This window comes from Hippocampus zosterae, chromosome 16 (assembly GCF_025434085.1).
Source record: "Hippocampus zosterae strain Florida chromosome 16, ASM2543408v3, whole genome shotgun sequence".
In the NCBI taxonomy this organism is placed as follows: Eukaryota; Metazoa; Chordata; class Actinopteri; order Syngnathiformes; family Syngnathidae; genus Hippocampus; species Hippocampus zosterae.
Window position 1 is genome coordinate 17594329 of NC_067466.1, and position 27423 is coordinate 17621751.

Genomic DNA, 27423 nt, shown 5'->3' on the forward strand with positions numbered 1-27423 from the left:
CACCTCGGTATTGACTTCAATTTTTTTAATGTAACAAATTCAATCAAGTATCCAAGTGAGGAAGCCAATAAGACGCCCGAGTAGGTAATATTGTCACGTAACATTTTGGGAAAAAAAAACGTTGAGCTGATCCCAGAGCTGCCTCCTCTTTTTGTTTCTGTTGTGTTGGCCTTCTGCGCATGCGCGAGGTTGCACGCATGGCGATGATTTCCACTGGTCGTAAAGCTTGAAAGCCCGTAGGAAAAAAAAGAAAAAGTAAAACCTAATTCTATAACAGAGAAAATGTTGATTGTCTAATAAAAAATATTCAAATTCATGTTATCATTACTAATGCTATGTGTGGTGGTATCAGGCACTATATGCGTTCAGTGCTTTTTTTTTGTGGGTGAAGCATTGAATGGAGGCTGTAATGACAGCATCCATTGTTCATGTGTCTGGAAATATCCAGCCTGCCATTTTCTGATAGCCCAGTTGAAAATTAAGATGAATAGTAACACAAACAGACACAGACACATCGAAATTCAGGCGAGATTGATGACTAGGAATTTTATAAGACTGCAGTCTGCAGAAAAGAACAATTTAACTCTTTCTCAACCAGGCATGAATGCATTTTTTAAGGCTCAACTATTTCGATAAGCACTTCAATTAATATTCTATATTTGACTCCTCCCAGGACACACACGAACAGAAAAAAAAATTCCAATTGAAATCAGACATACAATATTAAATACATTTTTGGAACAAAAGAAGTATTTTTAAAGTGTAAAATTGTAATTTAGAATAAAACCATGTAGTTTTTACATTACAGATTTAATACAAGAATAAAAATGTATACAGTATTTGAGATCAAAATTTGTACATGAAAGAAAGAACATTTTTGAGAGATGTTTTTTGGATTGGATTGGATAAACTTTGTCGAATATACTGTAACACACAGCACAGATGAAATTTCTTCCCTTATTTATTCAAGTAGCTTTACAACAATAGTCATATATTCTGAGGATGAAGTCATACAGTATAATTGCGAGTTATACTTCAAAAAAAATTTCTCCCCTCGAAAATATAAAACCTTATTCTTGCATGATTATAATCTGCAGAATAACTAAAAATCCAAGCAACGTTCGAACTCATCTTGCAACTAGACAACCCTTTAAAAAAGCTTCTTCATCATCACAATATTCTTGAGTCTGGCTGTAATATTGTTTGTACAAAAAAAAGGTCAAATATAAAGCTGAACTGGCCTAGTGTGCAATACCGAAACAAACCACTAGGGTGTAGCATATCAGCATTGTTGGGGATAGAGAATACAGTACTGTACACATTGCTCCAGGATACACACCCTTGCAAAAAAATAGCGAAAGAAACAAAAAACCCCAAACGGTCAAGCCTGATTTTATGTAAACAGGGTAAACAACTCCACGTATGTTTAAATGGATGTCGGCTTCCTTACCTGCTGCTGTTGTGCAAAGCTTCCAAGTCACAAAAAATGGACCAGCGCAGGTTTTGTCTACGGGACTAAAACGCATTTAATGTTGTCATCATAATCTTGACACCTTCAAAGGTTTTCATCGCAGGAGTGAAATTGTGATCAGGCACAATCAGTTGTTGTTTGGCCACAATGTTGAAGTTGTTTGAGGAGCTTCATTGTTGCTTCACAGTGAGCCTTTGTCCGGGATTTTGGGGGTATGTTGATGTTAAGGCACACCCTGTTAAGGCAACAGCTAAGGCAGTTTTGCCGCGCTCAAGTATCTGCATCCATACAAATGAAGTCATTCAAATGAAGAGACTGGAAACACAATTTTTGTCAGTCGGCTGACGTTGGGAATCCTCAATTAGGAGGACAAACACTTTTCCTCAAGACCAACTCATTTGAAATACATTTTGTCAAGCCTTACTCCAAAATGGATTCAATTCGGACATGGTGAGTCTCTCTGGAGAGAGCGGAAAATGGCTCCCAGTCCACATTTGAGCTTTGAGAGGTATGCAAAGAGGTAGGGGTGAAAACGACACAAATCATCCTCCTATGTCTTATATCATGAATACTGTACATTGTGACAAAAAAAAGACTATTCTTGAGATGAAACATATGTTCAAGATTGTAGAAAATTAGAAAACGATTTAGATATAAATAAATTTTACCTAACCCATTTTGGAATATGGCTGTCATCTAAGAATATTTGGAAAAGGTGAAGCGACGTGACTCCTTTCCGGATGAACTGAAGCATTCACAGCACGTCACACCGTTGAGATTTTCAAAGTTAAAAAAACCTGCGTTGAAGGTTTTTTTTTCCCCCAATGAGGCGGTGACACCCCAAAATATGGGAAATAAACGGCGCCACGTGCGTTCGTGTCGGAGGCTTCTCATTGGTCGTCGTCGTCGTCGTCGCTGTCCTCACCGTCGCTGTCCTCCAGCAGGCGCGACTGGCGGGCCAGCCTCTGCGCCACGGCCGTGACCATGGCGGCCCCTTTGCCGCTGCCGTCCTCTGAGAGCAGGTAGGTGACTTCGCACTCGGGGGCCAGCCGGCGCACCGTGGCCTGGAGCTCGGCGCTGAAGCTGCGAGCGAGGCAAATAAAGACAGGGTTTTGCAAAATGACGCTCGATTTGATTTGTGCATCGTAACAGAGGATTCCCCGCCCCTCCCCCACTGGCTCCCTTGAGTTCTTGATGGCTCGTTTCCAGTTTCCCGCTTGAAATTGGGTGTCTTACTTGGGATGCTTCCGGTACACCGAGCCGTCCACTCCCACGGTGGTTTTCAGGCGGTCCAGGCCGCGGCCGACCCGGATCCGTGTGGTGATGGTTGCCAGGGCGGCGGCGCAGAGGCGAGCCGAGCGCGACGACACCGTGTCGCAGACCATACGCACCACGCGCACGTCCACCAGCTCCCACGACAGACCCAGGCCGCTCAAGATTTTCTTGCCGTTTTCCAGACCGTCAAGCTCCCTAATGGGAGGAAAAACAAATATTTGACTCAACTAAGCATACTCCATCCGTCCAAGATGAAATTGATCATTTAAAATATTACACTGAAAAGAAAGGAAAAATTCAACAAATGGGCTTTTGAATTATTTTGAAAATACACATTTGATCTAGAAAATAAATGAGAAACAGAAATGAAAATAATTGGTTTTATTACTGGAAAATCAGTATTGTGCACCGCCCTAAAATGACCACTAGGTGACAGCAAAGTCAACCGCGCAGCACACCGTGGTTTTAAACGTTGCTCATACATATGTAAATCCATATTATTTAAATTATTGTGTCCTGCTTAAGTGCTCCATTGAGAATGAGGAAAAATTGAGGACAAGTGATGATCCCGGAAATTAAGACAACAAGGACTCACTCTTCTATATCGGAGATGTATTTGGTCTCAAATCCGCCCGGCGACAGCAGCGCCTCCGACGGCCGCCCCTTGAAGAGCAGCCCGTCCTTTGTCATCCTCAGCAGCAGGAGGCGCACAATCTCGCCCAGATACATACCGCTGATCATCTTCTCAAAGCTGCAGAACAACACCCGATTCTCCCGAGTGGGTTGGAACATGGCGTCGGATTACTCCCGTCGACGTACGAACGTACATGTGGATGCCGGGGTTGATGGACGTCTTGTCCACCTGGACGTCGAACTCGGTCTGAATGTCTCGGAGCGAACCGTTGTCGCCGAAGCCGCCCCACTCTGTGTTGATGCACATGCGCCCGTGGTCGCTCTCCACCCGCTTCACATTCTTCATCTCCTCCATGTAGCAGGCGTTGGTGCCCGTGCCTGCAATGCAGGGGGGGTTCAATATTTGGCATAAGCTGCGGCGCCGTTGCGCGTTACGCGTTTTACCGATGATCATGCCGATCTCGCAGCTTTGGTCCTTGTAGCCGCAGCTCATCATGGTGCCCACCGTGTCGTTGACCATGGCGATGGAGCCCACGTCGTAATCCTGAACGACAGCGGCGGATGTTTTCGATGCGTCGCGCCTCGCCCGACGACCGACACCCGACGCAACTCACCCCTCGTCGGTGAATGGCCTCTCGCAGGAGCTTCACCACATCTTGGCCTTCCACTCCCGAGCACTGGAAGCCTTTCGTCCAGCGGATCAAGATACTCTGCGGCGCGCAAAACAAAATCGTCAAATTCCTTTCAAAAGCAATTCAAAAATTTTCCCCCCCCATTATGAGATGTTATTTATAAAATGAGTTATATATTTTCTAATTAAAGGTTTGTTTCCCAAAGTGATTAATTTATTTTCAATTATGTATTTTCCTTTTCAGTGTTGCTTTTAAATTTGAATTAAAAGCTACTTCTAAACAAAAATTGAAATAATAAAATGCATGCTTTTATTTCTGAAATATAAAATTTTAAAATTCTCCCTTTTTGCTTGAATGGTTGCTACCTTTTTCTGCATAATAATTCCACATTTTACTGCCCAAAAATCCAATCAAACAATCTTAAGTGGATATCTCTAGTGCGCGAGTGTCTGTGGGACCTTGTCAATTTCCTTCTGATGGCAGGGGAAGGAGAAGGTGAAGCCCAGAGGGAGAATTTGGTCCAGCAAATTCAGCGACTTGAGAAATTCCCCCAGACAGGCGGCGATGTGGTCGAACAACTGCAAAGAGCCAGACGTCAAAGTCGCTTTTCAAAAAAACAGGAGAGCAGGATACGTCCGTTTGGTGTGAAATGATTCATGGCGTAAAAAGCACATTCATCTCAATGTCCGATGCAGTGCAGTTGTGCACTTTCCAAAATATAACTTCTTCACAGATTCACTTCCTTTTTTTTTTTTTTTTTTGCACCTTTTCTCCGGATCCTCGCATCATCTCTTGCGGGATGGCGCAGATCTGACTGTTCATCTTCACCATCCTCTGCTCCTCCTCCAGCACTCGCACGTGGAGCACCCGGAAGTTGGTCCCGCCCAGGTCCAAAGCCAGGAAGTCGCCTTTTTCTGCGGGGGTTGCAACGTCTCTCGTTTGTCCGGGAATACAATCAAATATTTTGGTTTCGCTAACTAGCGCCGCCGCCCGAAGAAAAACTGATTCATATTCAAATGCCCTCCAATGCTTTTCAGTACCAGCAGGAGGTTTATTTACATGGACTCTGGAGATCGCAATGATGTGCTAGCATGCGACTGCTTTGCGATTTGCGTTACCCGTCCCGTCTGGCGTGGCCGTGACAAAGGTGGGCAGCATCTGGACGGCGGCCCTGTGGTGCGAGTGCTTCCCCAGGCCTCGCCTCAGATCGCGCTCCAGTCGAGCGGAAATTTGCCGCAGGACCTCCAGGGACAGCGTGAACGGCTTCAGGTAAGTCTGAACCTGTACAGGAAAGGAAAGGTGAACCAGGGTTCGACATTAGCGGCGGCCCGGGATCACTACATGAATGTGTCGGGCCACATTAGGTTCATCCATTCATCCATTTTTCCGAGCCGCTTGACAAGGGTCACGGGGGGGGGAGAGTCTCTCACAGCTGTCTTCGGGCAGTAGGCAGGGGACACCCTGAACCGGTTGCCAGCCAATCGCAGGGCACACAGAAACGAACAACCATTCGCACTCACACTCACACCGTGGGACAATTTAGAGTGTTCGGTCAGCCTGCGACGCGTGTTTTTGGAATGTGGGAGGAAACCGGAGTATCACGTCTAAGGTACTTACAGCAGTAAACATCTAGCTATCCATCTCTCCATCTCATTTTTCATCAACTGCACACTGCAGTTGTTATGCAACACACCACCAAACAATGAGAGACTGACTTAAGATGGACGAAAGGGATTGAAATCATGCGTATGAATATAAAGGCGTGATGAGTTCCTAACCGACTTATTATGGCGTGCTGGAATGTTGGCATGTTTTAAACAAAGAAAAAGCATGCAGAGGAGGTCATTTTTGGACCGGAAAACACAAGACGCTTACTAGCACCTTGAGACCAAAGCAACAATTCCTGTTTTCCTGTCCTGCCCATAAAAGCGGGCGAAACGCCCACCGTCAAACTGCAACCAGCCGTGGGCGCTCGCCAAACATGTCCCTGGTTTGGACCAAAAAGCCCTTCAAGCACAATGACAGCGATATCATTTGCAATAAAAGGCTCGGAGACCAGCACACGGGCTTGTAAAAGGAGAGCCTGTGTACATTGCGACACGGAACTCCTTTCATCACATCCTGCTGCTGTTGGTGAAGTTCCTTGGTGGCAGGTTGACGCCGTGGCTCAATCTCATGAACGCATCCTTAGTGCTGTTTGCTTTCGTGCCACGAGCGGGCTTTGCGAAGCTCGAAAATTGAGAAAAAAAAAACGTGTCGGCATTTTCCAGTAATTTTCCAACGGGCGTGTCGGCTCAGGCCTCATTCACACTATTTGGGTTTGATTATAATCCGGCCTCCTTGCTCTCGACGGGACTTGTGACGACATGCCTTCATTCTTCCATCATGACTCAAAGTGGCTACCACGCACATCCGAGCGCCTCGATGAGGTTACCATTGGTGACACCACACCTCAAATGAAAATAGAAGTCTTAAAGGAGACATATTGTACATTTTCCCACAGTTTAAAACAGTTCCTAGGGGGTCCCCTAATTATTGACTACTATCAAACTACTACTTGGCAAATTACAGCACATTTCACACTCTATTTCGTGTCTCGCTGAAAAAAGCCCCGTCTCATGCAAGTGACTCCACACCTCTATCAGGCTGTATGTAACAGTGAAGAAAAAGGGGTGGAGCCCTGTGACGACCCAACACATCCATCCACCCGACCATCATCTGAGCCGCTTATCATCACGAGGGTGCTACGCAACGCAATTAAAGCATTTTCATTAACGGAGGCAGCACTTCCATCCACTACACCGCAAACACAAATCAAGCTGCTAATCAGAAGCCGAAGCTGTGAGGCTAATGCTAATCTGTGCACCGCAATGCAGCTCTGCTTATCCTTTCACTTTGACATGATAGGACACCCGTGGGGCTTGTGGGTAGTATACTTTGTAGTCATTCACTTAACACTATGCTAATGAAGTACACCTCCAATTGTGCATCATCGATTGAAAGTAGCTCTGGATGCTCACCCGGCCACGCACCGAGTCACGGGTGGAAAAAGTTGATGTGACTTTTTTTGCCCCCCCAAGGGAAAATTGGGGGGGGGGCTCTTTCTTGCAAATGAGCACAAACACACAATCATTGAACACGCGATCTGAGGGGCCATCACACTCAATTGCAAAATGTCGGCCAGCGTAATTCGCGTATTGAACAGTGGGCTAACACGCACCTTACTGAGCGTGTCCAGAGGGATACCGTCAACGTGGATGGTGGAGATTTCGTCGCTCATTTTTGCGATTCTTTTATTCCCCTGCACAGAGAAGATTAAAACGAGGTAATTACAAACAAAATGTGTTCAGGTAGCAGCTGAATAAGGCTAACGTCTCTGTTAATATCCGTTAATGCACATAGAGCATGTCGGAATACGTTAGCATGAAGCGATGAGCCTTTAGGTGAAATGAAGATGTTGGGTGTTTAAACATGCGGTTAACTCTTTTGCCCTTCTCTGTGTGTGTATGTGCTACTGCTTAGTGTGTATTAAAGCAGTATTTATCCAAAGGTTCCCGACGACGGTAATATCTACGCTCATTTCCATTCGCCCGTCTATGGCGTTTTGCATGATGCAAGCTAACAGACATATTTTAGGCAAACAAGGTGGTTTCATGTCAGCCTCAACTTCCACAAGGGGAAAAGGCATGAAACATGTACTTTTTAACCATTGATTTGGAGATCAGCACCAGCGAGTTTTCAAATTTCCTCAATGATACGATTGTCCCACACTTCTTGACAGTGAGAGAGAAAAGGTGCTGAAGAATACTTAAAAAAAAAAAAAAAAGCATTTCCTTAGTTAATGTGTCGAAAGCATATGGGAGGCGTAAAACCAATATTTTATCAGGTCCATTACCGCGAGTGCGTGTGGAAGGTATTCCCTTGGATTATCGGGAGAATTGTGAATGCAACCCAACAAATGACACCGTCAAGACTGAGCCTGAGCGTGCTTTTGTTCCAGGCGTTGTGTACATTCAATATGACAAGTATGTCTCCTGACCTGGATTAAACGTACAGCCACTGTCCAAGCACACTGGAATCCCCCAAATGGTTTTCGCTCCCACAAAATCTGTCAAAAACCACAAACACAACCAAAAAATAATAATACGGTATAAATGAGCGATACTTGAGGCGTATTTGTGTGTATTCTAAACGCTAAAAAGACAACTATGCAGGTGACTAAAGAGCTGCAGGCAGATTTCAACAAGCCAACAGGTAAAACAAGTTTGAAGTTGTACTCCATGAATGGAAAGGTTGAAAGTACATGACAAGTAACAAATGAAGGATCCCCCACTTGTGACACGAGGAAAACACGACAGTGCTGTCATAAATGCTGAAGAACACCGCGCAATTTGACCCAAAACAACACCCGGTGAATCAATCAAGTGTAAAAAGAAGACGACATCACTCACCTGCTACGTCTTCTCACAAAGTGAGCGAGCTCAGCCATCAACTTCCAGGCACAGGAAGGCAGCGGCGGATCACAGCTCAACTAAAAGAAAACTCTAACAGGCGAGTACATGAAGGGGGCAGCATTGACTGAGTGGAAGTGAGCATTGTGACATTGTGAAAAAAAAAAAAACCCACAAGCGTGTCTCAATGTGTCACGCACGCACACGCTTTGGTGAGGAAATGCAAAAGCTCCGACCTGATGAAATAAGCAAAATTAATTTAACAGGATGCACGCAAGATGAAAATACTTGCTACTTTACATCAGCATATTTGACATGATTAGTCTATTCATGGTGTAGAAAGGTATTAAAAGATCATAGCCGCCCCATGAAAAGCACAAATATCCAAAATTGGTATCAGAAACACTGAATTAATATGCAGTGTATTTTTGGTTCATCAAAAAAAAAAATACTTGATGGGAAAAACATTGGTGAACCCAACACTATTTGAGCCTGTATTTGTGGTTGTCTACAGCATCTCCGATTTAACTCGCAAAATGGAAAACAACATTTCAGCTTTCAAAATAAACTTTTTGCAAGTAAAAAATGTTCTCAGAAAGTAAAAGAGGGAAACAGCAGGATCCCGTTTATTGGAAGGGGTTTTCCGCTAAAAAAAACAAAACCACTTCTCCCACTGTAGTTCTCAGAGGCTCCTTCATAATCAACCCATTTATTGAAATAAATATCAAATACTGAATGTGTTTGACAATGTTTTATTTACAATAAATGAACCAATCTTTTAAGGAGTAAAAAAAAAAAAAATCACCAAAATTTGGGGTGTGGGGGGGGGACAGCTTACATGCATACATTGACCATTATTCAAATCACAGTGTTGTTCGCATTTGAATTTAAATGCCAATTTCATTTTGCACTTAGTTCCAATGCACCCAAAATAAAAATTAAAAAAGGGGTCGGGGGTGTTTGCTTCAGTGCAGTACAGCTGAGGGGGATTTCGAAAGCCTCATGATGAGCATTCAAGCGCGTTGCATACATTCTTGGTCGGAGACTTGAGTCTCAAGGCCGCCGTGCTGATGTGGGCCCACCTCGGTCTTCATCAAGGCTTACCGGGTACCGCCCCCGCACCCCGAGCCTCTCCTCTTCACCTTCGTTTGTGACTTGGTTTCTTCGGCCACTGCTGGCGCCTGAAGTCGACGAGACAGTCGGTGGCCTCCGAGATGGGCGTGAACGACTTAATGGGCGAGTTGCTGACCGCCAGCGTGGAAACGCCCGCTTCTTCGTTGTCGTCCCTCAGATCGATGACGTCGCTGAACGTGAACAAGTCAACATTTGCCCAATTGTCTTATTTTTTGGGGTGGTCATTCCCAAGAAAAATGCTGAAGTTTAAGCATGAATATTAAGTTGTAAAAGAAATTTCAAAAAGACATTCTCCTTAAGTGAATTTTGTAATGTGATCATATTTATCCAATAGTTAAAAAATAAAATGTCAATAAAAAGATCTTGAATGTATACATTTGTCAATTATTATTTCACTATTTATCTAAGATAAATCAATTAACAAAATTAAATGATACTGTAAAATTGTTTATTGAATAAAACTGGACTTATTGACATTATTCAAATTTTTTTTAATTATGTATCGCTATTTAAAAAAAATATTTCTCGGTCGGTAAGCAATTGTAATCCCAAAACAGACGTCGCGGCAGGTGCCACTAAAAAGGCGCCTTAAACTACAAAAGCATTGAGCCCATTAAGCCTTTGAAGACCATTCAGACTGTCAGAAGCTGAGCTAACCGGCGACCAGTCAGGGTCGTATTCGCCGAGAAGTGATTGACAGCTTACCCTTGCTGAAGTCTGCACCTGGACGTCCCGGCTCCTGCGCACGAGGACATGGACAAGTTTACCAACTCTTCTCTGGATCAATGTCAGCCGTTTTTGTAATTGTGCAGCTTTGGCACGAGCGGATGGGGCGACGATCGGTCGCGCGGGGCTCACCTGCATGCCTGCTCTCTACATGCTCCAGAGCCGCCAACAGATTCCCTTTCTGGACGTTTAAAAAAAAAAAAAAAGAAAGAAAAATATTCAGCATTTGGCAATGCTCACTAAATATGCTAACATTTTTTTTTGAATATTCAGGCATGTTGGTTGAGTCCTACCCCGGGTGTTTTGGCCGCCCGCCGCTGGATGCAGAGATCGGTGTGCTCGCTGTAGTCGCACAGGGCCACAGCCTTTTGGCAGATGTAACATTTCTCCTGGATTCTGTTTTTTTTTGGTGGGGGGGGGGGGGGGGGGGGATGATATTAGCCCAACAATAGTGCCTTCTATCTCTAAACTTTTTGCAACGTGTTCGGAGCTGCCGGGCAACGTACGTGTCAGAGGCGGCGGCGTCGCCCTCTTCCTCTGCTGCCCACCGTTTTCGCTTCCTTTTGGGCTTCAAGAACGCTGCTACAGTGTTTCAAGTTGGAAGGGGGGGGAGGAGGTAGAAACACTGACATCAAGTGGTCAAAGAGCCCAAAACAAGCACGATGAATTATGGGACGTCTTCCTCCAACCTTGTGAACGTTCATCCGCAAGCATGAGGTCGTCCATGGCCGAGGTCTCCACCTCGCCGTCGCAGTAGGCCGCATGCCTCTCGATTCTGCCGGCGGGGAAAGTTCCCTGGCAAATGGGACACTCCACGGCAGCTTCGAAGCCGGCGGGCTGCGGCTCGGGCGAACGCGACCTTCCGAGCTCGCTCTCTTCCTCCTCATTCGTCGGGGCGGGGTTTCGACCCATGTCGCTGGCGGCGAGGTGTTTTTTCTGAGCCTCTCCGTCAGCCGAGAATGCAATCAAGTTAAAGGCACCTTTTTCAGCATAAGAGCATTCCGAGGATTGATCGAAGAATAGAGTTTTTCCTGTAGATGAAAATTGGGAGGTCAGTCGAGTAATTTTTGAATTGCATGTGCTGCCTTGAAATTGTTTATTGCCACTTAATAGTTCAGGTTTACTCTCAAACGAAACAAAAGTGTGTTAGCTTAATGCAAACACACAATCCGCAACGGCATGGGAAGGCTAAAGAAACTAGCATTGAGGCCTGCGGGTTTGTAACCATTAATGCAACTGAACAAAAACGGTGCAGCAACTCATGGAAATCTAGAAGTAGTTTTTTTTTAAAGGAAATGTCCTTTGTGAATTTGCACAAAAAAAATGTCATCTTTTGTACGATGACACATGTGCATCATCTCCTTTAATGTGCCTCACCGTCCATCGTCTTCTCCTCTTCCGCCGCTTGATCGTCATCGCTCGCCGCAGGTGCAGGAAACTCCGGACTGCTGGGCTACAGAGGAAGGCGGCCGATTGCAAGATGGTGAGGTCAACGTTTGTCAAATCAAGTTCCATTGCAAAAGCGCCAATCACCTTCGATAGATCCGTGTGATCGTCCTCGCTCATTTGGGTCTCTGTGGGTGAACATAAGTTAAAAGTGAACTCTGAGAGAAGCAAAATGTACTCGGGCGGGATTTACTTGAAACACGGGAGGAAAAATTCGTTCCTAAAGCCGTGCGTGAAGTACCCGGACACACGGCACAGACGTCAAAGTCTGTCTGAGCAGTCTCTTCGGCCATCTCCTCTTCCACCTTCTGATCCTCTTCTTTCTTCTTTTCCTCGTCCTCCTCCTCCAAGAGAAGGTTGTCTCCTTCCTGACCGCTAAGCTTTGCATCTTTGCGTCTGAGGCCAAGCCTAAAGCAAGGAAATGGGAATTACTTTTGGGTAAGTCAAACGCAAAGCCCAAGCCTAATTATTTCCTGCGGATTTAAAAGTCAAAAGACGCAGGCAGGTTTTTACCTTCGGGGAGGTTTTGCGTGGGAAGAGTCAGATAATGGGGATTTCTGGAACAAAAATGAATGAAAAAAAAAATTCTTCAATCAGGTTCGATCACTTTGCAGCGTTCGTCAGCGCTATAAGAAGAAATAATTGTTCCGCAAAATTTGCCCAAAACAATCATTTGAGAAAATTCAGGTTTCAAATGTCCTTAAGATTCCAAAAGATGGTTGCAAAGCCCCTAAACTAATTTCAGCATAGTTCCTCATCACCAAGATGCCACAAAAAAAAAAAGTAGAATCAGTATGGCTAACGACGACCCTAAAAATTTACTTGTGAAGCTTGCAGGCAAAAAGTTTACTCTTTAGTTTAGCTTTTAGTTCACGTGAGAATATTCTCTCGTGAAAACCTACCTGAACAGTTATTAAAGGTTTTATGATGGCTGTAGTTTGATCTTGGAATGAATTAATACATTTCCCATTACTTCCTATGGGAAACTTTGCTTTGGAAAGAGAACAACGAGTCTTAAAATGGCTCGCGTTTGATTTTGGTGTCTCCGACGTCAGTGTGTTTCTCGGGCCAGTAACTATTGTGTGTGTGATCATCAATGCTAAGTGTGCTAATCTTGGGACACCTCCAATTGTGGCACGATGGCGTCCCCCCACTCGGCCTTCCTCAACAGACACCTCTGAGCCTCCTTCAGACTCTTCTCGTACAACTCCATCTGGGCCACGATCACCTGAAAGCCACATGACAACGTTGGGAGAAGTGCTCCACTCAGCTCAAGTCGCCGGCGGCGCACTACCTGTGTGTACGCGTCTGCATCCAGACCACGTGGACAGAAGGGGACCCCCCAGTAGTAGTGAACCAAAGATGGGGCGGGGACAGACTGCTGGGTGTTCACACTGGAAACACATTCAGACGTGATCGTTTAACGGGAGGTCTTGCCACATGTTGCGTTGGTTGAAGCAAGGCACACATAAACCCAAAATCGGGCCAAATTTGATTTATTTTTCTCCTTCCCTTCCTTTTAAAGTCAACAGGAGGCGTGGATGTAATTGTTAAAGCTGGGTACACACTAACTGGTGTGTTCAGAGAGATTTTTTTTCCCCCCATGATCGGATCGTGACATAATCATGACTCCTAAAAGTTCAAACTGTTGCGTTATTTGCCGAGCATTTTCTTATTTCTTCTTCTGCTGCAATTTTCAGTCAGTCCTGCCCCTCACAGGTCAGTCTTGGTACTGCGACAGAAATCTTTGTGCTGTTTTGGTATTTTGGTCACCTGTAGTGTTTTTTTTATCTGAAGATGCCAGAAATTGCCACATGTGAGGCTCGCCTGAGCGGCAATGCACGTCTGGTTTGTTTGTACCTGCAGCTTGAGCCGTTTGTCTCCAGAGCCGCTTCGGTCACCTGGTTCAAATGGGCTGCCTGTGCTTCGGCCTGCTCAAAGCGCTTCTCGTCCGGGTAGACTGGACTGGGGGAGCTCACCAGCTGCAATACGATGAAAAGAGAATTAGTCGCAGCCCTTGAAACATTGAAATTGTTTCGGGAATAGATGAGGTAATCAAAATAGGGAGACCTGGAATTTGCCCAAAAATTGCCGTTTCAAAACCAAAATGGCTGACTTCAAAGTTCAATTTCAGGTAAAGGGTGATTGATACCGTTTTGTCTGTCCTGCTTGTTACCCTAACTTGTTTTTGATCAGTAAAAGTGATGCTGGGGACTGATTTTTTTTTTTTTTTTTTTTTAAACAACATTTTTGGGCATGTACCGACGCGGCGCAACGGACCGTCTGATCGGCGTCTTCGTCGGACCAGCGAAGCGTCATGTCGCTCGTCAGCTCCGTTTCAGATGAGTCATCTGCAACACCCAGAAATGGATTCCGGTCCACATTGGTCGATTGGGCATCTTGGGCGTGCTTTCCATCTGTCCCCGATAAGAGGAGACTACTTTTTGGCAGTGTCGAGTTCTTGGAGGGCGCCGGGCTCCTTGGGAATACCAGGCTCATGGGCGGGTAGGAAGAAGGCCTAGCGGACGGGCTTGAGCTCTCCTGAGAAGAGAAGATGAAGTCCGAGTTTGGTCCGTCCGGGCTGCTTGCTTCGCCGTCCAGAAAACCGTCGCATCGAGATTCATCTCCAAACGCCGCGCTTTTGCAATACTTGGCGCATTCGTCTCCCGTGTCCGACTCGGAAAAGAGGGGACTTTTGCCGCGTGCCGGCGAAGGCTGCGAACAAAGCGCGTAGCTGGGGCTCTTGTAGCTCTCCGGCGTGTTTTGGCTCAGCTGGGGGGAGGTCACCCTGGCTTGGCGACCGCTCAAGGCGAAGACGGGGGATTTAGGGAGTGGCTGATCGTCGATGTGCGTGGAATCGCAGCTCTGGTAGAATATTAAAAAAAAGCATGTCGATTGACTTAAAAAAAAAAGCAATTGGACTTATGGATTTTGGAATCGAACACAATGTCAATGTGCGTTACCTGGGGCGAGTCCAAAAATTCAAGCGCTGACTCGGAGCTACTGGCCAATGCCTGAGTGCAGATGTTGGTGCTTTGCGACAAGCCCGCCAGAGGACTTTCCTTACTTTTCCACGTTTGACCTCGCTGGGTTCCACCGTTCCCGTCCACCTCTATAATTACAACAGCACACCCATAAGCGGTCAAGAGCCGAGTGGACCCTGAGGTACTGTCTCCTTTGTGCTTCATTCCACATGGAGACGGTGTGTTAGAGGTTTTCATACGTGACTCACCCCGGCTAAGGGTTGTGCAGACGTTCTCCGATGCTGTCAGATTGTTGCGTAACTCCGCCATGCCGTTCGAGTATGAGTGACCGCGTTGAGAGAAGATGGTGTCTGCTTCGGTCAGCAGACTCTGACTCTGAGAGAGCTCTCGTCTCTGGCTGAACAACTAGGAGGGTTTAAAAAAAAAAAAAAAAACTTCTGTACCGTTACATTTAAAGTCCTCCTAGCAGCCTTTCTTTCACTCTACTCACACTCTCTTTGATGGCTTTCATCAGAGCAGCGTCCTCCTGCTGCGCGCCGACGTTGGCTTCCTGCGCGCTCAGATGCAGGGCCAAGGCCATCATCTCCTCTTCTGTCATCTCTGAGGTAGAAACTGAGACAGAAAGAGGAGTGATTTTTCCAGCCCATATAATTTCACATCAACAAAAGCAGTACATTTGTATCGACGAGTGTACTGAATTGTCCTACTAGTCCGACATTCACAGCTCACATGGCTTGCTATATGCATTTTATCACTGAGCTGAGACGTTCCCTACCTTTACACCTGGCTTTGCATTTCCTCTCTCGCCACCGCTTTTCTCTATCTGACAAGGATGGCGTTAGAAGTGAAGTGGAGCACTCATCCTGAGAGATCAAATACATTGCGCTACAAACATGGTTCGTCATATACAGCAGATATAAAAGGGCTTAAAAGCACAGAGTGTGAGAGTACTTTTGACTCGTTACCTGCTGCTCATCATCGGTGTCAGCATCCTCCTCCTCTGAGTCTCGGTCCAACGACTGGCTTTCAGGGGGTCCGCCCCTGTTGCTTTGCTTCTTCTGCGGCATCTTGCTCGGCCGCACCATTCCTTTTAACACACACAGAACACAATTTCCGGGGTCACATTCGATCTTAAATCAACATTTTTTTAACTGTAATGCATTCCTGCTTTTTCCACTGTGGTCTGCTGACTGTCATTTACTTGGTCACATAAGGCATTATAGTTTCTGAATTATATACATTTTTTGATTTTGTGGGGGTGGCGAGGGGGTTCTTGAATTAACCATTGACTATGAAGTGTTGTTCCTGTCATTCATATACAGCTCTGGAAAACAAATATCAAAGAGACCACTGCAAATGTATCAAGTTGCTTTGCAATGTACGAGTCCTCTGGGTGAAAATGCAACAAATTACTCACTTGTCAAGGTTTCCACTAAAAACTATGGTAGCATTCCCATAACAGTCGTGGTCAATGTTTTCCTTGTTATGTATCATAAATGTTCCTATCTTGAAATGTGTAGCATGAAACGAGAAACTCACTTCAAGGCACAAGTGTGATTTTGACGTGACAAAACAGAACGACACTAACATGGCGGGACACGAACCACACGTTGAATGGACAAACAAGACGAATTTAGGGCTTTTAAATTGTCGATTTGCGACAATGTGTAGTGAAAGTCGTTTAGTTTTACGAAGGAAGAAACACAGTCGGTGAGGAAAATGAGTTTAAAGGAACTCACGTCGTTTCCCCTCACTTTCGCGGCGCCATGTTTGTTTCGGACTGCGTGGTGACGCAACGGATACGTAACACGCGTTTTTGACGATACCTTCAGAGGCTGTAACGGAAAAAAAAAATTTCACCACTTGCAGTGGCCAGGTTTTGTGTGTGGACTGTGCAGCCGTGGATGTTCAGTGTTTCCAAACGGTAAATTAGCGACCGTATATAGTGTTCCTTGGTCAATCCGGCGAAGGTAAAATCTCAGCAAGATGAGCAATTTATTTTAGGAGGATTCAAGATGGGGAGTTTTTCCATTATTTGCACGCAGCGCGTACGTAATGATGTCTTCAAAGACTCAGGAAAAAACAATAGTCACATCGCCGGATTTGTTTTGTTCTGACGACTGTTGTATGACGATTTTATTCAAAGACTGTCAGGAGGAAAAATACCAGAGCACACAAAAAATAACAACAAAATAAGAACATGAGAGCAGCACTGCCAACAATAAAGCTGAGGCGATAACACGTAAAAACGTACGGAGATTTATAGAAATGTGTTGCATGTTGATACTGTATTTGTCTGTTTCCTACTTTGTTAAACCATTGTTGATTATTGTGACAACCCATTACTATGATCAGTGTTGTCACACAGGCTAATTATTAATAATTTTAAAACGTTTATAGGAGCATAGCGAGGTCAGCGGCTGAATTCGTTCAGGAGACTCTTTAGTGTCCCTTTTTCCTGCGGTCTCTAAACACCCACGTAAACTTCAATGACACCTCTGTAAACCTTCTGCAGTGTTTGCAAAAATACAATGCCTACATGATTTATTATTTTTACGAGGCAAATATTTGATCCGATAATAAGTTAGAATTAGTTTTTGTCCTCACTTCACCAAGTTGTCACCATTCTTTGGTGCTGTGTGACACTCCCAAACTCCCCCTGGTCAGCCTCAGCACTGCAAGGCGTTTTCTCTTGAACAAGGGGCCTATTCTGTTTTTTATTTCTTTGACAGTGTACTAATAAAATGTTATTTTGCAAGTGTGTTTGCTTAGTTCCTTTGCTGTTGGGGGGAAATTTCCACAATGGTGTTATCTGGATTATTATACATGTTATTTCAGTTCATTGGTCAATTCTTGGCAAATATATTCCTGGTTAATTTTACAAACACAAGGACAAACCACTTTGATAATATGCGCCATTTTATGATGTAATAAAGCCGGCTCATACGGAAAACACACAGCCTAAATAATTGATTAGGTTTCCAGCAGCAGTCATAGAGAGACACCACCTGTCTGCGGGGACACCAGTTGAAATAGAACAAAGAAAACTGCCCAAACTTTAATCCCAATCAAAGAATTAAGACGGACCAGAGTTGAAAATTGATAACATAGATTTAAGGTGGAGTAATAACAGTGAAGCCAGTTCCTGCGCCACAATCTACTTTATTATTCAGGCAGTGACGTCGATTCGTGATGTTTCTTACAGTGATGGACAGAACAGAATACATGCATGGGATTCGAACACCTTTAAAACATCCAAACGAACGAACATCAAGGCAGCAGAAATGAAGCATGCAAGGTGTGACGAGTGAGTGCATCGAGATCAACGTTGCCCTCAGAAAAGCACTGACATCAACAATTCAGGTGAGTCCAGTAACAACAACAACAAAAATGACGATTACGATTCTCTCGGAACTCACATTAAAAAAAACACATCGAAAGTTGCCACTTTTTAGCTTAGCTTTGTCACATCAAAGCTGTCCTCGCATCACATTATTTCGACGACAGTATGGCTAGACATTGAAGCATTTGGTCAATGTACTGCACTTGTGCGCTTAACAATTAACAACTAAACGTTGAAAGGGTTTTACCATCATCAACTCGGAGTGTACTGCTCCAAGCCAACTTGAAACGCAAAACGCCTCCAAGCCAACAGGGGGCGGAAAAGAACGACAGAGGAAGACGGTTCGATAAGTGACATGTCAAGAAGAAAGAAAAATGGCAAAACATTATCATGATGGGGGACAACTGCTTTCGTTGCAACAGGCCAGGACAAGCGAATGGGGAAAAACAGTGATATAAACGCAGATAACGAATCAACTAACATAAAAAATACATAAGCTAACTTCAGTCTTATGAGCCTTCAAGCAAGAGATTCTTGCACATTTTCCACAGCATGTGATGATGATTTCATTCAAAAAATGTTCACAAAGTGCTTGCTTGCTTGTTGAGATCATCATGTACATTTCGATTGTCCTCAAAAATCCCCTTGAAGCCAAAGCTGCCATTCGTAGGACTTTACAGCGCTGAAACCTTGGATTGGGAATTTCCTTCAGTTGTGAGCGCGGTCCATGGTGGTTTTCACGTCTGTCTCACAGTTTGAGAGGTTCTGGGTTTGAATCTCCCCGTGCTTCGCGCGGGGCTCGCTCGGCTTGCTCTTGTATTTTAAAAACATGCACGTTTGGTTTCGATTTCTATCGTTATGTGATACAAAAGTAGGGGCTTTGGCACCATCTGGTGGCATCTCTCTGCAAAGGAGTAATGTGGGGGGCTCGGGGGATATTCTCCTCGTCACACCCCCTTGCTCTGCCCCTGGTCATCAGTAGTAAAAGCGACAGCCAGTTTAAAATAGGGTCAGTGAGTGTGTAAAAAATGTGACAACTTTTTTTTTATGCCTCGGAAATGTTTTAAAATGTGAAGAAAAAAAAAAATCAAGAGCTTCTCCCACCACAAACTGAACTCTGTGTGATTACTTAAACAAGCAATTTGAGATGCAATTAATGCCCATTTAAAAATAAAACATGTCAAGTTTCATACAGTAAATACATTCATTCTCCCCCAAATGATCTATTATCAAGTCTGCTCCAACCAGACATATCAAGCTGCTCTTTGTGCAGTTTTTCCCTGCTGTTCATGTGTTGATTTGGCATGAAGTCTTTTTTCTTTTTATCTTTTTGCAAAAGTGTCATGAACGCTGCCAGGAAAGAAAATTTGCAATTCAGAAAATGGTCCAAAATGGAAACTTTCCATGGGAATGAACAGGATTTTTTTTTAGTATCACATAAATAGTAACATTAGTAATAAGCGGGGATTTGTGCAAAATAGGCCGCTCTCCTTGCCCACATGTGAGGGCATTACAGTACCTAAATTGCTCCATAATTTCGCTTTGGATTTTTCCTTGCCCTCCTGCGAATAAAAATCAGGGGGATGTCGTTAATATGTGTCAATTGTGGGCATGTGAAGCCCTTTTAAGACTTTTCTGTGATTAATGGCGACATAAATAAAGCAGAAATTTCCCCCCTCGCTTCAATAAAGCAGCGTTTTTATTTTTAATGGAGCAACTTTTTTTTTTTTAATTCCATAAATGCCTCCCATGGAAAGTTGCAAACCAGACACAGGCCCAAGCATTGATACTGCTAATCAGTCCGTGCCTATTTCCAACTTTGAAAGTTCTTGAAATTTCGCAACGCTATTGAGGATAAACACATCAGCAGCGCGTGTTATAATTCTCCGTCGTCTGTGCCCGACATGCACGGCGGCTTAACCTGCGTGTGTAGCGTTGCATTTGAGGCTTCTGTACCCGGGCAACGTGACACGGCCGCGGTTGAAAATGTCGTCATCGGAGCCCTGGTTCATCCGCTTCACCAGGTTCTTCTCGTAGAGTAACGGGTGGTAGGCGCCCAGCGTGCAGGCGTCGTCGTGGAACTGCTGATAGTAGTGGCACAGCGCCGTGTTGCGGCGGGACGGCAGGAATTCGTATACGTGCACCTCCTCGCATAGGGACATCATCAGCACCGTACCTGAACGGAGGAAAGCGAATGAAAAAAAAAATGACACAATGCCCCCCCCCCCAAAAAAAACATCCATGAACCCCAATCAAATCTAATCCCATTACCCAGCATGCCAGAGGAAGGCGGGTTCTTCTGGATGGGCTCCGGCATGTTGTCCTGGATTTGCCGCCACACCTGCCAGAAGAAGCGCGGGTGAAGGATGAAAAAGGGTTGCTGGGGGTGCAGCCGCCTGTAGCGCTGGTACTGGCTGAAGATGGGGTAGTCGGTGCGGTTGAGCCACTGCGAAATGGACCGCGTCAGCAAAAACTGCGCCGCGCTTAACCTTGAAGTATTTCATGTGGGCACATTAACACCTGCGTGAGGTTCGCGGAATAGGGAGCAGGGTCCCAGGCCACCAATACACCTGAGCTGTACAGCGAGCTGGACAGGAAATGGTGGTCGTCGGACGCCATCACCTGCAAGACATGCGGGTTGTCGTCGAAAAGCGCAAAGTTGGGAACTGCCGTCGGGGCTTGCGGCTTTACTTGCGAGTTGATGAGCCGGATGGTGGTTTTGGAACCCACGTCCTTCTCGTAGCCGTGGGTGGGGGCACTGTTGAAGCGCAGCACGGCATCGTGGGAGTCTGTCATTGAAGCCGAACGTGACCAAGAATGGGGGTGGCGGGGAGGAGAGAAAAAAAAAGGTTAGAAACGGGAAACTGGGCAAGAGTAACAAACGAGAGGAGAAAATGAAACTAAAGGGAAAAAAAATGAAGAATGTTCAAGAGACATTCTTGTAAAAAAAAAAAAAAAGCAGAAAAAGAACAAAACAGGAAAAACTACAATAGAGAAAAGAGATAAATTAAAAGGCAATAAGAGAAAAATGATAAAGGCCAAAAAATTGAAAAAAAAGCAGTAATCGAGGAAAGAAAAAACAAACGAGATGAGAAAATGAAACTAAATGAAAAAAAAATGAAGAATGTTCAAGAGAATTTTTTGTAAAAAAAAAAAAGCCGAAAAAGAACAAAACAGGAAAAACTACAATAGAGAAAAGAGATAAATTCAAAGGGAATAAGAGAAAAAATGATAAAGGCCAAAAAAATTGAAAAAAAAAAGAAAAGCAGTAATCGAGGAAAGAAAAAACAAACGAGATGAGAAAATGAAATTAAATGAAAAAAAATGAAGAATGTTCAAGAGAAATTTTTGTAAAAAAAAAAAAAAAAAGCCGAAAAAGAACAAAACAGGAAAAACTACAATAGAGAAAAGAGATAAATTAAAAGGGAATAAGAGAAAAAATGATAAAGGCCAAAAAAATTGAAAAAAAAAGAAAAGCAGTAATCGAGGAGGAAAGAAAAAACAAACGAGATGAGAAAATGAAACTAAATGAAAAAAAAAATGAAGAATGTTCAAGAGAATTTTTCGTTAAAAAAAAAAAGCCCAAAAAGAACAAAACAGGAAAAACTACAATAGAGAAAAGAGATAAATTCAAAGGGAATAAGAGAAAAAATGATAAAGGCCAAAAAAATTGGAAAAAAAAAGAAGAAAGGAAGGAAGGAAGGAAAACACACACACACACAAAAACAACCCCCCCCCTCCCAATAGCCAATGAAAGGAGACGTTGAAGCGCTTTGGGGCGCGTACAGCCGACTTTGTCCCACCTATCTCTTTGCCGAGGCCGGCGTCCCTCAGCGAGCCGGCGGATGACACCACGGCGCAGCTCTTGAACGGCCCCACGTGGGAGGCGAGCGGCTTGGGCGGCAGCTGCGAGGCCCACGGCAACGAGGAGAATGGCGGCAGGTCGGCCGTCAGCGTGGACAGCGCCACCTTCTGGTACAGCTGGCACAAGAGCTCCGGCCCGCTCAGCGCCCTCCCGCGGGGCGAGCCCGGCGCATCGGGGAGCTTCACCTCGTACTTGTTCATGGCCTGGAGGGAACAAATGGGAGCAGGTTGGCTCCTCATTTCAGTTTTCACGATTGTCGGGACAAAAGGCGAAAAAATGATTCTTCTGCCGTTGCGTCCCCGGTTTGTCGTGGTCACCTCACCTGGTAGTTGTTAAACACCTTCTTCAGTCTCCTCCCCAACATGCTGCTGGACATGTGCTCATTCCACACTTTTCCCGGAAGGCCGTTGGACCCTAAGCCGCCTTTGTCGCTCAGCTGGCCCCGCCGGCGGCCCCCGAAGACCGTGTCCAGCGCCCTCACCAGGGGCCGCGGCAGCACTCTGGCAAAGAAACCCCGGCCCTCCTTGGACTTTGGCTTGGCGGGTTGGTGCTGGCGGGTGTGGTTGGGTGAGGATAGCACGGGGATGGGAAGGCGGGGGTCACCGGGGACCACGCCGGGGAGCTTCTGGGGGTCCATGTACGCTAGCTTGGAGCCGCCTCGAAGCACCTGGTGAGGAGGTCGCATGATGCTGTTAGATTTACAAATTGGCAGCTATGTTTTTTGAAAAAGGGCTTTTTTTGGGGAGGGGCGAGGGGTGTGGGGGGCACAAAAGCTGACTATCGAGCTCGACGAAGGCGAATCGGCGAACACGGTGACCGCGCACCTTAACGGCGGCGCGCGTGCGAGGCTGGGCTCGGGTACGCGCCCGCACGCCGAAGATGGCGTCGGTGACAGTTACGCTGTTTTCGGCACAAAGGGCGTACAGCAGCGTCATGGCGATGCCGAAGAAGGCCATGCACAGGGCGCCGCGGCGGGCACGCCGACGCAGACGCCACAGCAGGCTCACGCGGTCCATCGCTGCCCCGGGGATCTAAAAAAAAAAAAAAATAGAAAAATAATCAGATTCATAAAAATATATACTGTATTTGTGTTCAGACACAAAATATTGAAGCAAATTTCCAACTTTCAGACATTTGAGCTCATGATCATGACAGACGGACATGAAACGATGGCGGCAGAGCTAGCTACCTAGCTAGCTACCTAGCTAGAGATATACAATATCCATAGATCCATTTTCCGATCAGGTTCTCCTCACAAGCGTCACAAGGCGTGCTGGAGCCTATCCCAGCCGTCTTCGGGCAGTAGGCGGGGGACACCCTGAATCGGTTGCCAGCCAATCGCAGGGCACACAGAAACGAACAACCATTCGCACTCACACTCACACCTGGGGACAATTTAGAGTATTCAATCAGCCTGCCACGCATGTTTTTGGAATGTGGGAGGAAACCGGAGCACCCGGAGAAAACCCACGCAGGCCCGGGAGAACATGCAAACTCCACACAGGGAGGCCGGAGCTGGAATCGAACCCGGTACCTCTGCACTGTGAAGCCCACGTGCTAACCACTGGACTACCGGGCCGCCCGGCTCTGAACCATTTGCCAGCCAATCGCAAGGCCCACAGAGACGAACAACCATCCGCTCTCACAATGGCACCTCTGGACAATTTTGAGCCTTCCATGCATTTTTTGGGGGGGGAATTTGGGAGGAAACCGGAGTACCCGGAGAAAACCCGCACGGGCAAGGGGAGAACATGCAAATTCCACACAGGAGAGCCCTAGCCGGAATCAAACCCTGCACCTCTGCATTGTGAGGCGGACGTGCGAACCCGTCAAACACCGGGCCGCCCTAGTCATATATAATCTCATTTAATTACGATAAATAGACATTTAAGATATCCTTTATTTGTCCCACACTGGGGAAATTTACAACAATTTCCCCAGCGTGGGGAACAAAAACGTGCATTCCTCATTCTCAAATTCCAGATGTCTTACGAAACCGCTCGCAGTGGCTCACTCATAAAGACGAAAAGAGTCAGTGAGAAAGAGCCTGTCTCAACTGCCCCGGGGGCAGAATAGATGAGCAACAAGGAAGGAAAGTGAGGCGTGCACGCCCTCAATACAGCAGCGAGGAAAATAAAAGCGACGAGGGACATCGGAGAAGGCGGCCTTCCGTCACTTGACCTGGTTGCCATTTACACGTTTTGTGAATCCCGATAATGATGGACGCTTGGCTTGGATTTTACTGAGAATGTAATAAAAAAAAAAAAATCTTGTGTCAGATAAGGACCGAGGGAGGAGATTATCTCCTTTTTTACGACTGACCTCGGGAGAATTTATGAAAAAATATATATATATATAGCAAAGAGGCCTTTCAGCAGGCTGCTGCTCCATTTTGCTTGGGTTGGAGTGTCCTATTTATCTTTTCCCATGTGGAGGTCATTCATAATGCTGTGGATTAATGAAGTAACTGCTGTTCCAACAGACACTAATCCGCAGTGAGTGAAGCGGGTTTTGTGTGTATTTCCAGTTACAGCGGTACCTCTACTTACAAACGTCTCTTCTTATGAAATGTTCAAGTTACAACACGCCTCAACAGGGTACAGACATGAAAGGCAAAAAATACAGTCTGGGGTGCGACTCGCAGCTCCGAGTTTCCTGAACGCAACATACTTAGAGCTGCTCTGCCATTGGCTACTTATTGAGCATCATCCTGGCATCCCATTGGCTAAGAGGGATGTCGAGACCGTATGTGCCGATGCGGCGTCCTCGTCGTCAATGTGAAAGACGATGAGGCCGCAGGCACAACTCTCATTTATCGTGCAACAATCTAATTGTAACATGTATTTGGAACATATTTGGATGCATTTTTATGCTTTAGAAAACATTTCGGTCTGAATTGCTACGGATTAGGGCATTTACATGGAAAACATGTCCCTACTTATAAAATGTTCTAGTTAAGAAATTTCTTCCAGAACATAAACCAGACATGTTTTTTTTTTTTTTTTTTTTTACAGCAGCATTTATTGCACATTCAAATCAGCACAAAAGCAGAGTGCAGCGCCATGAAGCTTATTTGCTGAGAAATACCCCCAGTTTCTGAATAAAACAAAATCGTGTCTGTCTATGTGGTTGCGTAACCAACATGATCATCTTCTTTAACAGTTGGGCAACCGCCCGAGGATGTGGTGACAGATGGCAATGTCACTCTGAATCGGCGTAAAGATATCGACCTGAATCCCTTTGTTCTCTTTTCCCGAGCTAAATGCTGCTCATATGACCCCAATTGTAATAAAGGCGGCATATCTGATTGGATGCTTATCTCCAAGTAGCCACAAAATAAATATCGTAAAGAGAGAGCGATAAATGCCATTCGTAACGGCTGGAGAAATTCATGTTTGAACAATGCACAGTTGTTGGTTTTGAGGTTGAGCTTTAACTAAAAGCAGCACTGCAGGAAGCTGCAAAAAGAATTCCCCCATCAAAATTAGGGTAGACTGTCATTCATTACCTCAAAATAGAAATAAAAAAGGCATATTTTGTCCAAAAGATGGTTGCAATTATAATGAACAACAACAATATATAAATATCTGAAACTCCTATGGTTGTGGGCTACATCAACATATTTTGGCTTAAGTATTGTAAAAAAAAAAAAAGAATCCAAATCTGAAACATTTTGGGTGTAATGCCAAATAAAACGTTAACATGAGTAAACGTATTTGTAAATAATATGCAACAACATTTAAGATTTTTTTTTTAAATCAGAACAAGTAAAAATGTCACATGAAATGAAAAGTTTACAATAGTCGCTCACTGTCGGTGTAAAAAGCAGGACTACAGAGAATTCAACAAACTACTCTTTCGCAAAACTGAACTTGAAATAGGCCCCCCTACCAGTTTTTACTTCTAATAAATGGCGGCCAGAACAAAATTGAGCTCTAAACTGTACCCAAACAATTCCAGGAAATTGTGGGACCCCAAACTGGAGGGAGATTTAATGTATATCAATATTCCAAAATGGTAGTCCTTGATCGGTGTTACTGATCACTTTGTAAAAAAAAAAAATGCTCGTAAGGAGTCGTCACAAACAGCTGTGACAACTGTTAGAACTGTTTGGATAAATTAAACCCACATTTGAATGACTTGACTTCCCCATTCGTCCATCCGTGTTCTGCGTGTATGACTCGTACCTTGTAGCCCATCGTAGGCTGCTGCTGCTGTTGTTGCTTAGAAACACTCCGTTTTCCTTCCGTTTCCTCTCATCCCTCCTGCCAAAAGAAAGATATATTCACACCGGCTATGCTACACAAGTCATAACCGTTGTGTGCGGTGTGCTCCGATAAGCTAAACATAACACCACCGACCTGGGCAAAGAATTTCAGGACCTTTACCGAACTTATAAGTCAAATACAACTTCAGGTGGGCATAAATAAAAACATCAATGTATTGATTCCAATTAACCGATTCAATTTACAATTTCGCGTATGTGGAAGATTGATTGCAAAACATTGGGTAAAATTCAAACTTCACATTTCCTGTTTGCACTGTCATTTGATGACAAACCATCTTATTGTCGTACAGAAAGTTACAGACTACATTGTTTATCCAAAAAGCAGAAATGTGGCTATGGGGCAAATTCTTTCAGGCAAATTGTACTGTAGGAATTACAGCACAGTTTTCCTGTTTGCTTTGGGACATAAATTCTCAGACACATCCCGTTATTTAGCCTCACTCGAAAATTAGTTGATGATTACGATGTAAAGCTTCACATATTTCCCGATGTCACAAAAAAAAACAGATTCACGAAGGAAGGCGGTCTCATGGGAATATAAAAAAAACATGCTTGACATGATGACAACTTGTTTCACCAGTTTGCATGTAAAGACTTGAAAAATGAACTACTAAGACAATTCAACAGAGATCCATTAAAATACATTTTGATCAACATAAAATATGCAATTGAAGATGGAGATAGATAGATAGATAGATAGATAGATAGATAGATAGATAGATAGATAGATAGATAGATAGATAGATAGATAGATAGATAGATAGATAGATAGATAGATAGATAGATAGATAGATAGATAGATAGATAGATAGATAGATAGATAGATAGATAGATGGGCTGACCTGTGTGAAGTAGTGCTGTTACTCGGTCCTTCAGCATCGCCACGCACCTGCCGGGTTCCCTCTCCGATTGCGCGGTTCCCTTCTACACAAAGGCGAGAATAGTCGCCATGGTCGCTTCACGGGGTGCTTGGAGGTAGTAGGGACCAAGTCGCGTTTGGAGAAAGTACAGCTCCTACTCGGCCCGCAGGAAAGTGAGCACCAAGTTTGCAAAAACCATTGCAGGTATTTTTCCGTTGATTTTCACAATAAGAGTTTAAAGTTGCGTTTTTTGCGATTTACACCAGTTACGGTGGGTAAAAACGGACATAAAGAATAAAATATTTATTAGTAATA

General features: G+C 44.8%; 3 protein-coding genes across 7 annotated transcripts; all 3 read right to left on the bottom strand.

Annotated features, from left to right (window-relative positions):
* Positions 1-2292: 2292 nt before the first annotated feature.
* Positions 2293-8627, bottom strand: LOC127588460 (hexokinase-2-like). Of its 2 annotated transcripts, XM_052047197.1 has the most exons (12): positions 8463-8627; positions 8051-8119; positions 7232-7312; positions 5130-5292; positions 4777-4925; positions 4470-4589; positions 3994-4089; positions 3824-3923; positions 3574-3757; positions 3342-3497; positions 2708-2941; positions 2293-2554 (listed from the first exon to the last, which is right to left on the bottom strand). In XM_052047197.1, exons 3-12 carry the CDS (start codon positions 7289-7291, stop codon positions 2362-2364), a joined length of 1455 nt encoding a protein of 484 aa, XP_051903157.1. In that variant the 5' UTR covers positions 7292-7312; positions 8051-8119; positions 8463-8627; the 3' UTR covers positions 2293-2361. The 2 variants fall into 2 exon arrangements, with proteins under 2 accessions (XP_051903157.1, XP_051903158.1); XM_052047198.1 differs by lacking the exons at positions 7232-7312; positions 8051-8119; positions 8463-8627 and adding an exon at positions 5893-6168.
* A 571-nt stretch (positions 8628-9198) lies between these two features.
* uimc1 (ubiquitin interaction motif containing 1) lies at positions 9199-16704 on the bottom strand. 4 transcript variants are annotated; one of them, XM_052047179.1, is made up of 20 exons: positions 16492-16704; positions 15718-15839; positions 15528-15615; positions 15243-15364; positions 15001-15157; positions 14732-14880; positions 14031-14633; positions 13629-13750; positions 13063-13162; positions 12892-12996; positions 12282-12325; positions 11962-12176; positions 11856-11896; positions 11700-11775; positions 11012-11353; positions 10829-10904; positions 10616-10718; positions 10455-10503; positions 10302-10335; positions 9199-9766 (listed from the first exon to the last, which is right to left on the bottom strand). In XM_052047179.1, the coding sequence occupies exons 2-20, from the start codon at positions 15835-15837 to the stop codon at positions 9601-9603; spliced, it is 2712 nt and encodes a 903-aa protein (XP_051903139.1). In that variant the 5' UTR covers positions 15838-15839; positions 16492-16704; the 3' UTR covers positions 9199-9600. The 4 variants fall into 4 exon arrangements, with proteins under 4 accessions (XP_051903139.1, XP_051903141.1, XP_051903142.1 ...); XM_052047181.1 differs by having other exon boundaries at positions 14049-14633; positions 16492-16630; XM_052047182.1 differs by having other exon boundaries at positions 12010-12176; positions 16492-16630.
* A 2238-nt stretch (positions 16705-18942) lies between these two features.
* On the bottom strand, positions 18943-27292 carry st6gal1 (ST6 beta-galactosamide alpha-2,6-sialyltranferase 1). Its single transcript, XM_052047196.1, has 9 exons — positions 27091-27292; positions 26148-26225; positions 22785-22991; positions 22283-22627; positions 21899-22163; positions 20787-20884; positions 20616-20717; positions 20367-20541; positions 18943-20271 (listed from the first exon to the last, which is right to left on the bottom strand). The coding sequence occupies exons 2-9, from the start codon at positions 26157-26159 to the stop codon at positions 20012-20014; spliced, it is 1464 nt and encodes a 487-aa protein (XP_051903156.1). The 5' UTR covers positions 26160-26225; positions 27091-27292; the 3' UTR covers positions 18943-20011.
* Positions 27293-27423: the final 131 nt, after the last annotated feature.